The sequence below is a fragment of the Stegastes partitus genome, unplaced genomic scaffold (assembly GCF_000690725.1).
Source record: "Stegastes partitus isolate 25-593 unplaced genomic scaffold, Stegastes_partitus-1.0.2 Scaffold197, whole genome shotgun sequence".
Taxonomy (NCBI): Eukaryota; Metazoa; Chordata; class Actinopteri; family Pomacentridae; genus Stegastes; species Stegastes partitus.
The window spans coordinates 403,175-420,712 of record NW_007577928.1 but is presented as its reverse complement, the minus strand read 5'-3'; the positions used below and the strand labels follow the sequence as shown (position 1 = coordinate 420,712).

Here is a 17,538-nt window from a genome sequence, read left to right as displayed (position 1 = left end):
TCATTAAATATTGCTTATATTTTTAAAATGAATAGCTTTACGTTATCAAATGATTATGTGTGTGGGTGTGGAGGTTTCATTTACATATGTATATATTAAGATTTCTAAGATTAAATAATTTGCTTGCAGAATTAGTTTTGTCGCTAAAACAAAAAATACATGATGTCCTTAACACAGAGGTCCCATTTAGATAAACGGGTCTCACGCAGCTGGCGTGAACGCGCACGCATGACGCTCCCGTTCACGTACGACCTTGTTTTTGTTGATGTTTAATATGAGTGCGGCTGCGCGCTGCTCAATGCTTTTGCCGTTGCTGCTGACGCGACTTGGCAGGGGAAAAAAGAGTGTGAACCCTCTGACTTTAGTTAGCGACTCTGACGAAACTGAGTAGTTTGTGCGGACTGAGAGTCGCATTATTTACGAGGCTGGGAAGCAGGCTAGCGATAGAAATTGAGCGATAGTCTTAGCCTGCGACTAACCAACCTCACCCGTATGTGATCGCCCTTCCTCGTCGTTGGACGCTGCCAGCGAGGGCCAAGGAACAAAATAGCATATCGCCATTATATGATCCAGTGTCCAGCGTCACTTTTACCCTCCATGTGGGTGAGGGAACTGTGTGTGTCAGATTATGGCGAGAAAAACAGTTAGCAGGAAAAGGAAGGCAGGAGAGCCCAAGGACCAACAACAGGTAGGCGGAAACCGGTGCTGTTCCATATTAGCTAGCTAGTCAGTTGTCTTAGCATGCTAACTAGCATAGGGCTAACCAGATTTAGCTGATACGAGCTATGCTGGAGGCAGAATATTGACGACATTTTGGCAGAGTAACCGCTGCATCATATGGAAAAAAACATACACCTAACAAGCTCAGTTGTGCTTTGGTCAAAACATTAATAGAGCCTATTTCTATCAGAAAGTCGGAATCTGCTAACGTTAGCTAGACGTTAGCACGACGTTAGCCAACAGCAGTCCATTATCGTTAAGACAGCTAACGTTAGTCAGAGGTTTGGTTACCTCACCTTATTGGGGCTATTATTTTATCGTAACCATTGACATTTTAAGCAGTTAGATTAGACTGACAGTCCTTTATTCGGTTGGGGTCATCACTTGGCACATTTAAACACCAACAAGACCAGCGCTTCTCACTGGAAACGTAAATTTCCTGAAAATAGCTGATCAGACATAGCTGTAGCACAAACGTTAACAGTTAATCTGACTAGCCAGGTTACCTTACGTACAGACTGACCACAGATCGCTTGTCCAGGATAATGAATTGGACGTTTGCTGACAACAACGTCCATTATAATCAACAAGAACATTTTGCTCGTACAGTCAGTCTTGACCCCAATTATAGCACCACGAAATGTTACTTGACATAAAACTGAAATTAAATGGCGGTGTCACTATATTTGTTTAAATATATATTGACGTCTTTTTTGAACTGCATTGCATGTCAGCAGTGTTAAGGCATCGCTTGGGCCGGTGTGGCCACCGTCGTTCACCAGTACATTTGATCCACATCCTTGATAACACAAATATTTTCCAACCTAATATTTACTCAGTTCTGACAAGACGATCAGTGAACAACAAAAGAATAACAGGAAGCACTACAGATTACTTTGATATCCAGTCAATATACATGTATTACAATGGATGACTGTTAAACAATTTCTTTTAAGTGATTACAGCACATACTCTATGGTACCTCTTCTGTTTGTATGGATTCTTAGATATAATTCTGTTGCCATTTGAATAAATTTAAATGATTTTGCCCAATTATGCATTCACTTTTTTGTGTGCTTCAGTATCTATTAAACCAATGCAACAATAGATAGGCCAACGGACTAAACTGGGACGTGAGATTGCAGCTTTAGTTGCACTGACCAAGTCCATGTTTTATTTATTCATGAAAGATTTAGCAACAACCACCTTGGTGTTGGAAAGGTTAAATGAATGTTTTGACAGACAAACATAAGTGTCACGCTTACGTTGCAGATGATGTGACTCGGTCTGTGCGTTTTTTAATATGCACTTGTCTGGGCGTAAGAGATTTCATTGTGTTCTTGGCCATTGTTATTGCAGTGTAATAGGTGTAGCCTGCACCTCCATTTTTGGCCGCCATTACAAATCTACCTGAGCGAGATGTTCAAATTCAGCCCTATTGTGTGCACCAGGCCTGTACTGACCAAGCCCCATGAAGTGTCAGTGTCGACAAGCGTGTATGTTTTTGTTGTAATACTCCAATGATCCAGTAAGGCTGTTAATCTGTACCAGTGAGCTGTGTGTCCACAATCCTCTGGGGGATGGGTCCGGCTAAGCACGGATAGGTTGAGATTTTAAAATATGCATGAAGAAAGCTGAATAAGAAAAGGATGTAATGCAATTAGAGCACATTCATTTAAAATGTATTTGATTTTTATGTTGACATCAGTAATTGGCTTTTTTGTGCACTCCATTGTATGTAAAGCACAATACTTGATCATCTCTGAAACATTTAGGACTTGTCAGACGACATCTGCTTATTCCTAAATTAATCTTTAGGCACTTAATCTTCTTCCCATCTCTTTCCACAGCTGGGCTGGTGTCAGACACCACACAAGCGGAGCCGTGTTTCTTGTTCATCACGTCATGCCCAGCAGTGGTGGTGTAGTCGGCGCTCTGTGGTATGTGCCCTCCGGGGGCGGGAGTTCAGACCTCAACAGCAACATGAGTTGCGGCTCCAGCGGAGCCTGCGTGGCTTTGCGGCCGGCAGGCTCCCTGGCATCCTCAAAGAGAGGGAGTTTTCTCTGGGACGACTCAACAAGGTGTTTGCTTCACAGTGGCTCAACCACAGGCAGGTGGTGTGTGGGACCAAGTGCAACACGGTGAGATGCCCTTTGGTTGTGAACGTGCATTAGTTTGGCTTTTCCATATAATTGTGACACTTGATGTTAGTCAAGGTGCAGTGATTTAATCACTAGATTTACATTCACTCAAATAAATGCATTATAAAGACAGAAAAATAATTCTTAGCTTATGAAAAACTGTAATGTAAACACCTTAACTAGCAAGGGTGATATCAACATACAAGTTAGCAGTTTAATGATCAAGTTCTTTTGTTGTTTTCGTGTGGTAGTATATCACACAAGTCAAAAGGATGTGCAACAGAAAAAAGTTTCTCAGAAACACAAATGGGTTGAGTTGTAGGTGAAGCTATTTTTTTAAGTGGCAAGTTTTGATCTATAATATACACGCTTGATTTTTTCGGTGCAGTAAATGGGTGTCCCCTTTACTGACCTCAGGATTTTGTCTCTGTGCATTACCAATGAAGAAGGACTGCATGGGTCATAAGACTGTGGCTGTATGCACAGGGACAGTTTGCATTTGAGTGTGAAACGGTCTAGTCTGAGGTTCAGCAACTCAAAATCTCAGGCTCGTGAAGGAGTTAAGGTGTCTACAGATTCAGTTCAAAAATGAGCTTATAATTATTTAATCACTTATTGGCCTTAAAGTAAATAACCCACCATCCATGTGTCCAGAGTTTTTTACAGACAGAGTGACTTCGCTTTATTGTTTTGAATAATAGATACAAGCTACTTATAATCATCTGCTCCCATTTCCAGGAATGTGCCATGTTGAACATGTTTTCATTCAATGACTACTTTAATGTGGTTAATGTTCAATGATTTTGTTTCTTAAATACCAGGGTAATATTAGATTTGTCAAGGTTATTCAGATCCCTGGACCCAAATTTAGCACTTATCAGTATATTCAGGATGTTTTACTCCTACACATTTTGAAGTGACAGAAAAATCAGTCATACACCTAAATAATCTTTAGGCTTTTGACCGTTTTTCCCCCTTCTTTCTAAATGTATTTTCTTTTTTTACTTGCAGCTTTTTGTAGCTGACGTCCTTACAGGACAGACAACAGGCATTCCTATGCTGAAGGACAGGGAGTGTCGCGATGGAGGCTCGGGGGCAGTGGGTGCAGTGGTGGCGGGGCGGCATTACCACCCCACAGGGGCTTCTCGTGCTCGGCTGGACCAGCAGGGTTGTGGGATCCACGCTATTGAACTCAACCCCTCGAGAACACTGCTCGCCACTGGAGGAGACAACCCCAACAGCCTAGCCATCTACCAACTGCCAACACTGGACCCTGTTTGTGTTGGAGATGTAAGTGGTTTGAACTGTTGGGCTTTACTGACAGTTGTGGCTTATGGTTGCTAATCCAGTCTTTTCCTTTTTTTAATGTTTTTTTTTTTTTTTTTTTAACTCTTTGAATTATGTTGAACTCTTTGTGTACCAGCCATGACTTGAGTGTTGTAAGAATGGCTTATCTGTGTTTGTCTTATCAGAAGTCGCAGTTTTAACAAGTCATCAGTTTTGTTGAAAATGCTGACATCTGATACTCAGTTTGTGAGTCAGATGTTTGTGAAGGTTCTCTCTCCTTCAGCCAGATAGGAAAGAAATGCCACAGTTTTATTAACGTGATAATATCTTGCCAATGTTGCCTGGCCGCTGTTTGACATTATCTCTTCCGCATTTATACTTCAAGCACAAGAGGTTGTATAACTTTAACATAGTAACTGTTTGTTTTTCAGGATGGTCACAATGACTGGATATTCTCCATAGCATGGATCAGTGACAACATGGCAGTGTCTGGTGAGTTAGCATTATTTAAGCTGTGTGACCATTGGGCACAAGTTTCCTTGTTTCAAAGCTAATGTTCTACACACCACAATTGTTTTTTTTTATTATACCACATATGTGTGCATGTAGTAGATTAATAGTCTCTGTAGTAACACAGATGAGCCCTGTGTGTGTTTTATTTCATAGGGTCCAGAGATGGCTCCATGGGCCTCTGGGAAGTTACAGAGGAAGTGATGAGCCAGGCTAAGAGGAGTCAGAATGAGGAGACGGTACCCTCCTATGCCCACATCTCCCACCGCGCCCTCAAGGACATCCCCAAGGAGTACACCAACCCGTACAACTGTAAAGTCCGCGCTCTGGCCTTCAACAACAACCATAAAGTAAGCTTCAATCTCATGCAGCTATCGGGAAATCACCTAAGTGGCGTACTTTTAGGAAAACACAGGACATGAAAAAGAGAAGTAGACATTACAGACTTGATGCTCATTTGTATTCAAGCACATTCATTTGTACTTTATGTTGAGAGAATTTTAGAATCTATGTTGGATATTAGTTCGTCATACAAGGCCTGTCTTTACTAATGTTACATTTTTATGATCAATTAGTCAATAATGTAGGATGAATGCACTGATCTTTGTCCTCACATTTTAATATTACATAAGATGAAAAACCTCTACGTTGTCTTTATAACCTGTGTGTGGGTATTAGAGCTGTTGTACACTGTAATATTGAAAAGGCCAAAAAAAAGCCTTCATTTGTCAGTACTAGCTGATGGTTGTTTAGTAAGAAGTGTATCCCTGATAGAGTCGACTGAATTGTTAAGATATTAACTTAACCATATTATAGTTTATGTTTTTAGGTTTCACAGGGTTGCACTGGGTCCAGACACTGACAAAACAACAACTCCAAAATGAAAGTTCACCATCTAGCTTTGCAACAACCCTAAGATGTACACGCATAGCCACAAAAACCATACATTCCACGGCTCATCCGCTCTGTGAACAGTCCATGTGCATTATGTATTCGGTGTAGCCACAGTGTGAGTTAGTTGTATTGAGGAGTGACTTTGGTGTTCAGAACTAATGTGATTTTCGAAAGCCTAAAAACAGAGCAGGAGAGGTGCAGCACCTCATTTTCTGTCAGATCACTTCTATTACATTATGCTCATTCAATCTGAAATTGATTAATTGTTCTGCCTTACTTTTCACTGAAACATTCATAGTAGATTACTTGCAAAAATTTTTTAAAAAAAAGGAAAACCTGTGTGAAACTCAACATATCTACACTGATTTCTGAATGGTATTATACTTTGATTTGCTGCACTATAGGAACATTCCTTTCATAGGTACCATGTCAGAGTCGAGATTATGTGAATATTATTGCTGAATGATGATTTGGATGCAATCTTAAGAGTGTTTTAAAGTCTTTAGGATTGCAAGCCTGGAATTAATGCAGCAAACGTGAGTTTTAGTTTAGTTTGCAGTCTTAAGTTGTTTGCCTTTTCTACTTCAAATCACCCAAATAATTTTTACCATGGAAACTATGAGGTGAAATCATAATTGTAAATAAACTTTTCCTTAAGTGTATTATTATTTTTCTAATTCAACACATTAATATTTGTACTGTCGAGATTAAAATGTAGCTCTTCTCTTTATTTACCTGTTGCCGTGGTGTGTCATATTGTCAAAGATCTGACTGTGGCTTTTTTTTTGCATTCGCTAGACACATGTTTAACTCAGTAAACATTTTCAGTGTTGATTGTGTTAAATCAGCTGTTCTGAAACCAAACACTTGAGTTTCTCATCTCAGAGTAGCAGTACTGCTGTTTCTGGGTTCTTCCTCCACTCGCCTCAGCTTCAATCATTTATGTCTTGGCTTTCTCTGTTGTTTTTGCTTTTTCAGGAACTGGGTGCTGTGTCCTTGGACGGCTATTTCCACCTGTGGAAAGCTGAGCATAATTTGTGCAAGGTACAATACATGATATAATAATTGTTTTTGGTACAAAAATATGTTACAGATATGATCAGCTTTCCACTACAACAGCAAATATTTTTCAAATTTGATATTTTCTGACACTTTAGAGTTTCAGAGTGAGGTTATCCTTGATAGAACTTGATCGATGCTCATACTCACACTTGAGTGATACACAAAGAAGAAACTTAATTTGTTCAGTGTTGGCAGCTATAATTCTCACCATTTAACATTCCGTGTTGCTGCCTCTAGATACTGTCCACCAAGCTGCCTCACTGCAAAGAGAATGTGTGCCTGGCATATGGGCAGGACTGGTCGGTGTATGCTGTGGGTTCTCAGGCCCATGTTTCCTTTCTGGATCCAAGGCAGCCTACACACAGCATCAAGTCTGTTAATTCCAGAGAGAGAGGAAGCGGTAAGTGACCTGCAAAACTTCCAAAAGAAGCTAATAATACAAGCAGACAGCAGCTGACCTACCTAAAATACTTAATGGTGTTTACATATTAAAAGAACACTCGTCAGTAGCCGAGGTTCCATAATGTATTTTTATATGCATCTTAAAGTCTTGTATTCAAAAACATTAATGATAATAGTAGAAAATATAAATCCTCAACTTTGTAAAAACATTTTTGCATTCCTTTGAGGTGGCTTTTGAGGAATTCATGTACATATGGAAGATTGAAACACTGAATACTGCAAATATTGAGCTCATATTACTCATCAGTAGGGTTGAATGGTTAGGGTGAAACAATGTAATTGTAATTTTTGTCATAAATGGAGTCCGATTTCGATTTAATTTGAAATGTGTTTTTTTCTGAAGTCCAGCTTAAGTCCTGTATTTACTGTGCAATTGATTTAAAACATAGTGGAGCGTTACCACATGAGATACTATTAAAACCTTGACTGTCATGCAAGGATAGATAGATACTTTATTCATCCCTTTGGGGAAATTCAGGAGTGTGGCAGGAATGTGAAAGGATTATGAATTAGAAAATGTGCCTTTGGACAGCATGAAACATGGTCAATATCAGCTGAAAACAACTCCTGAAGTTTTCTCTCACTTTTCTCCCAGAGATGACCAAAGTTTGTTCTTTAAGGTTTTGTTGAGCTCTGCTCTGCTTTCCAAATCACATACTTTTTCTTTTTCCTTTCAATACATACTACAGTAGCCTTAGAAAGTACATACTATTGCATGCAGCTTGCAAACAATTGGTGAATACTACTTTGTCAAATTATTCTGTCTTAAGCTTTGCTCCTACATCTGTCGCAGTCTGTGGAGTGAAGTCACCTGTTTGTGCGTTCTCTGCAGCTCAGGCTTGTTACTCAAGCGAGACGCTGTGACATATGTGACGAATCTTAAGCTGCGCAGAGAATTGTGAGTCAGCATGGCCAGAAAAGCATGCTGGCATACTACAAAAGGAGACCAGATGTAGTAGGACATCCTGGTATTTTTGTCGCACTGCATTTGATGTACAGTGTATTGGGACATACTCGCTGTCTCTTTCTGACATACTATATATAGCATGGTAGTATGGGTATTGAAACACACCCCTGGTTTTGTTTTCGGCTTCTTCTACTTTGTGCTCTGGAATGTTAACATACCCGATTTTGCCATCTTTTGACTGTGCAGCCTAGTTTCTTTCACTGCTGTAGAATTAAGTCCTTACAAAGTTGTGATTCCAAGTCTTTTCCATGGTAGCTAAAAGACATTTACAGTCCATATTATAAAAGCAGCAACAGTTTTATAAATTTGATGGGTAATTTCAGCATAATTTCTCTGTTTCAAAGGTTTCGTATGTCTCAGATCTGTGTGGGTAGACAGTGATACAGCAACTCCAAAAGAGTCAAGTTTTAAATTAGAAAGCACAAAGGAGGAGAGGAGAGTATTTATTTACTTTTGAGTAAACTTGCATTAACACATCTGTGTCTGTACAGGGATCCGTTCGGTGAGTTTCTATGAGCACATTGTGACGGTGGGCACTGGCCATGGTTCTCTTCTCTTCTACGACATCCGAGCTCAGAGATTCCTGGAGAACCCTTTCAGTCCCACCGGAGGATATCGAAAGTGCCCTGGAGATGGCATCCTCAAGCTCACGACAGGAAAAGGCTGGCTGGTACACTTTTTTTCTTTTTTTGTGAATGTCGCCTTTATTAAAAGTAAACTGTAGTTGATTCAGCACCACCATAGTCGCACTGTACTTCAAGATTAGATATGCTATCACAAATGTTTCCTTTTGTCTCTCCTAACCCATATTGTCTCTCTGCTACTCTCTGCATTGCTTCCAGAATCACGATGAGACGTGGAGGAGTTACTTCTCAGACATTCATTCCTTCCCCAACGCAGTGTACACCCACTGCTATGACGACTCCGGCACCAAGCTGTTTGTAGCAGGTGGACCACTCTGTTCTGGCCTGCACGGCAACTACGCAGGACTGTGGAGCTAGCCTCTCCTCCTCCTCCTCCTCCTCCTCCTCCTCCATCGCTCTGTCACTACATCCTCGTCCAGACCTTTACTTAACCAGCCCCGCCATCCCTCTCCCTCTTTGAGTTCATCGGCATCACTGTCCTTGGTATCCCTCTTGCTCACTAAGTTATCACTCTGTTTTGCTCTCACATGGACTCAGGAGCATGATTTTTCACTCAGCGTGTCACGGCTTTCAGTATTGTTGTGTATATTTGTGTCCACCATTACACTATCCCTTCTTCTCTAACTATCCCTTTGCACCTTTCACCTCAGCTACTTAGTTTTTTTTATATATATATATATAAAAATGTACAAACAATTAACCAATAATTTTCAAGAGCTGCAAAGTCTGCCACTGAGGAACTCAGAAGAGTTTTGGAAAAACATTAAGAATAAAGTTACATGTGTTCTCATTATTGAAAACATTTACATCCAACCTGCAGGGATTAGGCTCTGGTCTTTTGCTGGCTTGTTTTTGTACGTAAGGATAGTGTTTACCGCTGCTTACTCTGTGATAAATGACAGCGTCTTTGTGGAAAAACTTGTGGAATTCTCTCCCGAAAGTTCCTTTTCATTCTCTCACTTAAATGGACAGCAATAAAAAGAGAGCGAGAGAGGAAGAAGGACTGAAGAGACATTTAATTTTGAAGGACTGAGCTGGAGTGCAGTTTGACATTTGAATATTTACTCGTTGGAACAGCCCGCAACAATCTCAAAGAACTTCTCTCTTCTCCTGTCAGAAGTAAAACAAAGAAGCCAATCAATATGGGACTTTGTGTTAATCTTATCCTTACTGAGATAATGTAAAGGAGAAACATTAAGATTGATAAATGCAGTGTTTTTGTTCTGCTGTGAATTAATCCCCCCCTCCTCCCAAAAAAAAAAGCATATTTTATTTTTTGACCGTGTGATTGGACAGGCATACTCCTGCCCATATTCTAATTTGCTTTATTTGTATTTATTTTCACCTTTTCCGTCACTTTTATTTGGCTGGTCAGGAGTGTTTATATCTGCTTATTTTGAGGGTTGAATTGTTTGATTGTTCTTTTTTGTTTCATTTTTTTGCTCTTTTTTTTAATTATTTTTTTTATTTTGCTTGTCTTTGACCAGAATGCTTTTTAGCGTTTGCATTGACTGTGTTCCAGTCCTGATCAGTGACTGCTCTGGTGTTACGAGACAATTTACCCCCAAATTTGAAGTTTTGGTTGCAAGTTAAACATAATCAAATGATTGATTGATAGTTAGATAGATAGATAGACAGTAGATAGATAGATAGAGGAGCCTTTATGTACTGGATTGAAACCCCTCACGACTCCTCTACCAGAACTGGGAAGAAGACCTGTAGTAGCTCAGTTTGATCCTCTCAGCCATCCAGCCAGAAGGATGCAGGGAGAACTAATGAGAATTTTTTGGACTCTACCCTGGAGTTAAATGCTACAGGCACATACATTTGTTGTCACAGTTGTAAAACCTTTTTTTTTCTTTTTTCTCCTCGTTTTGTACCAAGGAGTGAGCGATTCGGCTCTTTTCCTTGTTCGGCAGAGGCAGGGTAGGCTTGAGTTCCGTTTTTGCCTTCCTTGAGTCTTTCTGTGAAAGACTGCCACAGGCGATCATCATTTTCCTTTTCTACATGGAACTTTTCTCCAGTTTTCATGATGATAGGTTGAAAAAGAGAAACCCCAATTAGGACCACAAATTGAACAAATAACCAACACTTTTAAAGTGTATTTTATATATAAATGTGTATATGTATGTGTAAAATACATAGGGACAATTGCATACATTTTTATGTATATGTCTGAGAAAGTGTGTGGATTGACCTGTCGACTTGGTGATGCCCTGTTTTTTTTATACATGCCTCATGAATGTTTTTACAAATGACTGAATCTGAGGATATTGTAAGATATAAACATCTGGGAAAAAGCTATTAAATCTTTAAAAGGAGTAAATAATACAAATAAAATGTATATTGATGTAACGTGTTGGTTTCGTGCCTGACATTGTTTTTTTTATCCAGTTTGGAGGTTGTCTCCTGAATGAAAGTGGGTCACTCCAAGCATTTGGTCGTTCTCAGGACAGAAAGGTCTGTGTGTCAGTAGGAGTGCAGTCTGCATTGTGATCATATGCTGGAGAAATACGGAGCTGTGTGCGTTCTAAATAAGCACACCAGTATATATATAAAATTTAAAAAAATATATAAAATGTAAATCCTGATTTAGCTGCACGTCGCTGGTAGTAATCATTCGGTGTAAAGAGTTGTGACCTGGAGACGAGAGCCGAGCATCTACCGCGGCAGCGCACGTCACGTGACCATCTTGTCTGCTGCTGGCCGAGTGAAGCGTGTTAGCAGGTAATAAAAACACTAATTTCCTAATGTTTTTCAACTTTACTTTACGTATTTCGTCGCCTTTAGGCCGTACACATAATCGCGTTGTCGCCGAAACAGTTGGTCGCGAGCTTCTTTGTTTCGCTCAGACGGGCTTGTGAAGGATGTCTTTCGCAATTTTTCTGTTGTCTTGTTTCCCGGCGAGCAATGTCGGGATGGGATTGTGCTCCGCTGCGAGGCCTTTTCTTCAGATTCGAGACACCTTTTGTTGTTAGCCGGTTAGCCTGTAATTTAGATGTTAAAGACACGTCTGGTGTTTCTGCCACAATCGCTAGACAAGTGTGCGAACCTCTAAGTGCATAGAAGACTTTAACGAGCCAGTTTGACGGCCGCTGGCTATCAACTTGGACCAGATTTAGATAGCATCGCTAGCTAGCTGCATTCCCACCGCATCGTTTGTTCACTATCGACGCTTCAGTGTCAGCATTAGCATGTTGGTAGCTAACTTCAGTTCATGCTAGCGAGGACAAAGGGGACCGGAGTACCAACAGCACAAAGTCGGTCAGTGTTGAGTTAAAAACGACGGTACAGGAATTTGTTTGGTTTTTGATAGATTTATATGGACCTTTATCTGTAACCGTACAACAACATATCACACACTTAAGAAATAAGTAACATAGCGGTAATTGGCTAACGTTAGCATTGGCTCACAACAACGCTCCGCTTTCTATACTACTAACATAATCTGTGGCTAATTATAAGAATTATGAAATGTCAATATACATAAACGCACATGTACGTGAAACTTAGCTCTTATTTGATCTGTCATTTCTGAATTTCCAAACAAATGTGACAGCAATTGAGGTGTGCAGACGGATTGTTTTGTTATTGTTTGTGTCTTAGACCATCGATACTCGCAATTGCACTGATATGTTGTCATTGATTCATTTGATGTGATTTGCGGCTGCATTAGATTCTCAGTGACATAAAGATTTTGACTTTTTTTTTTCAGTTAAACGGCATTTAATGCTTGTTTGTCCTTGTGCATTAGATTTGTTCAGCCAATGGCAGCTTTGTATTTGCCAGCGTCACTCAGACACTGTAAGCTGGATTGCTATTGTTCTCTGACATAACAAATGGATCAGTGGGAATGTCTGTTATTCGACTGATGGGAACTTCAGTCAAAGTTTGCTATTCAAGTTGCAGGACCAAACACTAAGCAATCACATTTTCCATCCATTTTGCAGGTGAATTAAGCCCACTTGTGTGCATGTGGTAATGAGAGAAGTGTTTAATATTTGCCATCGAAAGTATGAGTAGCTTTGAGCCAGGTGCTTTAAACTATCTAGCAACAAGAGGGGATGTGGGGACAGGGTGTGTAGTGTTTGTTCTGCTTCTCACACACACACATTGTGGTCTGTGCTGTTTGTAAGAGGACACTGGGTCGCTCTACCTCCTTGACCCAGATTTGCGGCAAAGCTGTTGCATCACCAGGCCAACTGTGTGTCTTACAGCCTCCATAAGGCCAGTATTCATGATTGTGCAATAAGGCTTAGCCCTGCTCAAAACACATACTTCTGGTATTAAACACTTCTATGAACTCACACAAAGGAAAGTAGTGAGTCTTAGCGTTGTGACTGTACTGGTAATTTACACTGATGTTCGTTGATTTCACTTATCCTTTCATCTTTCTTGTTTCCCTTTGCAGATTTTTCTATTTTGTACATACAGAGTTTTGTATATACTGTATATGATGAGCTCGCTGGGCAGCGACAAGGCCCGGGGCCCTCGGGAAAAAGCGCTGCCAGCTGCCACTCAAACATCACAACCACAGAAACTGATACAGGTGAGCCACTGTAACCACATCAACGTGGAGAAAAATAATCTGAAACCCAACTTCTATGAATCACAGAAATCAACCACAATGCAATTGAAAAGAATGTTTTTGGTTGTTTATGGTTTGATTGCAGCTAGACAGCACACCTGCTTTTAATGGTGACAGCTGCAGGCACTTGCTCAGTGACCATTTCTCCTATTGTCAGTGATTTTTAGATTATAAAAACCAAGCAAAGAATTTTGTTTATCCTTTATATGATATGCATTCTTCATTCTTTCTTTTTTCTCCTGTTAACCAAAATGTTCCCCAATCGTCCTATTGTCTCTTTGGTCCAGGCTACTGCTGAACAGATCAGGCTTGCCCAGATGATCTATGACAAGAGCGATGCCGACTTTGAGGACAAAGTTAACCAGGTGAAGAAAACTTGCATGGTTAAAAGGCTCATGTCTAATTAATAGGCTGAGTTCGGGCAGCTTTTCTTGTTCTTTCTTGGTTCCAGCAGCTCTACATTATGCATCTTGTCATTCATCATACGCCTTGTTAACTGGCAGACGCGTCTAATAATGCGCGTTCTTTGCTTCCCACAGCTGATGGAGGTGACGGGGAAGAACCAAGATGAGTGTATGGTTGCGCTTCATGACTGCAATGAGGATGTAAGCAGAGCCATCAATTTCCTCCTGGAAAGCACCTCGGACATGGTAAATGACAGCTCATTTAATCTCGTCTGACAGTCGAAGCGACTCATTTACTTTCACACTTGTAGATTTGCTCTTGCAGATATTGTGAATAGCTTTCATTAGCTTGGAACGCAGAATGTGCAGCAGCCCTGAGTAATGTATGGATAAAGACAACAGCATGAACTGACTAGAAATTAGGCCCTCATTTACAATACGTTGTATGTGTTTGACCACAAATCTAATTAAATGCCAATGACAAATTTACAAACACCGGGTAGTGAATGTTATGGGGTGTTACTGCTGTAATTCCTTTATGTTTTCATGAGAGTTAATAAATAGGAGAGTTGTATGAGTGTTACTGTGTACTTTTAAATGCCTCACATGCCAGTGTTTATGATTAGACTTTTTACAGGGCTGGGTATGAGTTCACACATTATGTTTGACATCTCAATGACTATCCTTAGCTGCACCTGTATCTACTGTATTAGAATTTATATTTATTAAACTGAAATATTTATATTTATTATTCATGCAAGAAATTTGGTTACCTCACAGTAATACTAGTACAGCAGTAAAATTAGCCGGAATAACTGAAAAGCAGGTGTGTGTGGGACCTGTGATCTAATATTTACACTTCAGAAAAACAGTTTCTGCATATCTGGGTATACACAGTTTATGTAGTGAAAGCAGCACGTCCAGTACAGTCTCTGTTGTTTCACTTGTAAAATGGTCACGCACGCTTCCAGAGAAATACGAGCCATTGCGTGGCTTGTGAAGACAGCTGTACTGATTAAAATAGAGTCATCTCTATTCTGTCAGATATGCATTAGATAGAAAGAACAGAACAGAAAACAGCTCAAGTTTGAAGATTGGCTTGTGTAGAGTGCCTGTCAGGCGAGGGGGGGAAAAGCGTAGACTAAGATATTTTATATTTCTGTTTGCTTTTACTTTAATATGTAAAAGTAAGTTGAGAAAAAATGGAATAATCTGGCACATAACTGAGTTGTTCTTTGCCCTGGTGATCGCTGGGTTGATTTCACATCAGGGGCTTTTGGGCTAGGGTGAAGCCACACTATTGTGCAGAGACTTATGTCAAACAGGCTACCAAATATCTAGCAAACACTTGGGTGTTGTTCGGCCTTTGCATTGTGAGTTCGAGTCAGTGTCCTCGCATTTCTGAAGCATACCAGCCTGCACAGATGGTGAGGAGAGGCTGTAGGGCAGGGCAGCCAGCCAGACAGCTACCCGTGTTGTTGTTTTTGTTTCATGGAAGTCCAAAAATAGGAAATAGCTGGTTTTTCCCCTTTACATGGATGACTCTACTGTTATGGTAGATATTGCAATCTTCTGATTACATCTGCTTCTGCTGTACTTTTTGCATTTTAAACCGTCATAAACAAAAGGAATGGGTACTGAATGAGTTTTTTATATTCTAAGTGTAGGTATAGCATAAAGGAAGATCGACCTATTAAACAATTAACACACTAATTAAAGTGACGGTATACTTATAATCAGTATGTTGTTTTTAAATCCTTTTTTTAACCTTAATCTCATTCTGAGTCATTTGATTTAAAGAATCTTGCAGTAACAAGCCACAATTTTATTTGTTTTTCTTACATAACACAGCTGCATAGTGTACACGTCACTACTTAAGTTGGTCAAAAATAGCTGCCATAACTCTTCCTCTGGAACTTCTTCCACCAATGTTTATACGGTGTGATATAATATTTGGGGTAGTACATGAGTTCAAATGTGGTTATCATCCAACTGCAAAGCACCAGAGGCTACCTCTACTTGATACGAGTTGAAATGTAGCTGAAGTGGAGGCAAAGATGTCCTTTTTAAAATGAAAGCTGCTCTACCTGTTTTGCTTACTACAATGCATTGTGTGTATTGATCCCTTATTTTACTGCTGTTGTGTTTTTACTATTGCTAGTCCTGCACACGGTTTAGTTTTGATGTTGTGTGTTATACTTTTTCTGTGTTTTATTTCTTTTCTGTCATCCCATTTCTTTTCTGTGTGTAGACCTCATGGGAAACGGTGGGAAAGAAGAAGCCCCTGGTGAAGGAAGGCCCGTCAGAAAGCAAGGAGAACAAGGAGAATAGGGAGAAGAAAGGAGAGAGAGAGGCGAGCAAGGGCCGTGCCGCTGCCAACCGCAAAGGCAAGGGGGCCAGTCGGAGCCGACAGGGTAAGGAGTCTAAGCACTGCATTAATTTACACCTAGTTCAGAGTCCGCTGTTTGTTCTCTGGCGTCTCTGTATCATGTTTGATGGCGTCATTGTTTCACTGATGCAGCACGTCCAGAGGAGAATGGCGTGGAGGTGACACCGGTGGACAGGGGTTCGGATCGAGGTCGAAGGGGCAAAGGTGGTAGAGGTGAGAAGATGCACAGTACAACACGATTAGTACGGCAGCTACGCAAGTACATTTTTTTGACTTATTGTGTAAATGTTATGCAGGATCTGGAGTTCGAGGTCGAGGCAGAGCACCCACAGGGAGCAGGTTCTCAGCCCAAGGCATGGGGTACGATGACAATACATGCTCACATTCGTAATGGTTTTCATAGAATTTCAGTTGCAAATTAATTATTTTTTCAGGCCAGGAAAAGAAAAATTAAATTTAGTTTGTTTTTGATTTGGTTTCTAAACAAGTTCAGGCGGGACTTTTGTCTTGTAGCATTGCAATGTGTTTCCATAGCCTTTCTTTATACCGTCCCAGAAAAAAAACTAATTGTCTTTAGTTTCCACCAAACAAATCAGAAACGTATCACAACAAAACTTCTGCACAAACCCTAGAAATCCAAAGGCCAAGCAGCCTTGTTTCACCTGAGGATATGTCATATTGCCCGTTACAATTTTTGTCTTGATTTACTTATTTTTTTAAGTTTGACTGACAATTTGGCTCATTTGTGGCTGCAAGACTGTTGGATAAATATCTCCAAAATGAGATCAACAGCAGACAAACTCTGGAATGGCAAAAATGGCCATTGCTCACCTAGTGTGAGCTTTGCCTTATAAATTGTTAACAGTGAAGCAGCAGATACTGTTTACTTGAAGAAGATTGAATCGTCTGATTTCACTCAGTTCCAGCCACCCGTCGCCTTGTAGTGCATTTCTGTGTAACTCAGTATCCCTCTACTTGAATTTTCACCAGGACGTTCAATCCTGCGGACTATACCTCAGAGGCTGGAACAGGGACCACACAAACAGAGGTCTGGGACACGGTTAACAGCAACAGTACAGATGGGACCGGTGAGTTCTAGAGAGCGCACATTTTGCTCATGACTTGTATTTACAGCTGTGTGTGCAATAAACAGACAGCACTGGGCACGCCTGTGTGACTTTTTTTATGCAAATGTACATAAGCTCCCTGCATCCTGCATCTTGTTTACCCACTTACTCCACCTGCATAGCACTGATACTGCTCTCATAAAGATTATAAATTGCATATGCATGGGTAATGATTCAGGGAGTCAAACAGTTGTGATGTTATTAGATCTTAGTACAGCATTTCAATGAACTACTCCTAGATAGACTATGTAGCACATTCACCAAATGAATATGGTCGGATACACTTGCTTTGTCAATATTTTTTGGGAAGTAAACAATTGGATGCAAAAAAGCTTCCTTCAAC

The 17,538-nt window shown here is 40.3% G+C and overlaps 2 protein-coding genes across 5 annotated transcripts in view; both read left to right on the top strand.

Moving 5' to 3' along the window:
* The first annotated feature begins 304 nt into the window (after positions 1-304).
* dcaf12 (DDB1 and CUL4 associated factor 12) lies at positions 305-11,042 on the top strand. The gene is made up of 9 exons (XM_008280513.1): positions 305-688; positions 2,571-2,861; positions 3,873-4,151; positions 4,580-4,640; positions 4,815-5,008; positions 6,531-6,596; positions 6,852-7,014; positions 8,535-8,713; positions 8,886-11,042. Exons 1-9 carry the CDS (start codon positions 629-631, stop codon positions 9,042-9,044), a joined length of 1,452 nt encoding a protein of 483 aa, XP_008278735.1. The 5' UTR covers positions 305-628; the 3' UTR covers positions 9,045-11,042.
* A 286-nt stretch (positions 11,043-11,328) lies between these two features.
* The window catches only part of ubap2a (ubiquitin associated protein 2a), a 15,001-nt gene continuing 8,791 nt past the window's right edge, over positions 11,329-17,538 (top strand). For 2 of the 4 annotated variants that reach the window (XM_008280512.1, XM_008280509.1), the window contains exons 1-8: positions 11,329-11,414; positions 13,099-13,236; positions 13,563-13,640; positions 13,815-13,925; positions 15,931-16,093; positions 16,201-16,281; positions 16,365-16,428; positions 17,059-17,156. In XM_008280512.1, coding sequence (XP_008278734.1) covers positions 13,141-13,236; positions 13,563-13,640; positions 13,815-13,925; positions 15,931-16,093; positions 16,201-16,281; positions 16,365-16,428; positions 17,059-17,156 — 691 coding nt within the window. In that variant the 5' untranslated portion in view covers positions 11,329-11,414; positions 13,099-13,140. Of the gene's footprint in view, positions 11,415-11,578; positions 11,976-13,098; positions 13,237-13,562; positions 13,641-13,814; positions 13,926-15,930; positions 16,094-16,200; positions 16,282-16,364; positions 16,429-17,058; positions 17,157-17,538 lie in introns of those variants that run through there. The other 2 variants (XM_008280511.1, XM_008280510.1) reach the window with 2 other exon arrangements.

Excerpts from the sequence above, each read along its gene's own strand:
- dcaf12 (XM_008280513.1), top strand. The coding sequence starts at position 629 with ATGGCGAGAAAAACAGTTAGCAGGAAAAGGAAGGCAGGAGAGCCCAAG. Across the intron at positions 689-2,570 it reads AGCCCAAGGACCAACAACAG|CTGGGCTGGTGTCAGACACC; the intron begins GTAGGCGGAAAC and ends CTCTTTCCACAG. Across the intron at positions 6,597-6,851 it reads CTGAGCATAATTTGTGCAAG|ATACTGTCCACCAAGCTGCC; the intron begins GTACAATACATG and ends TGCTGCCTCTAG.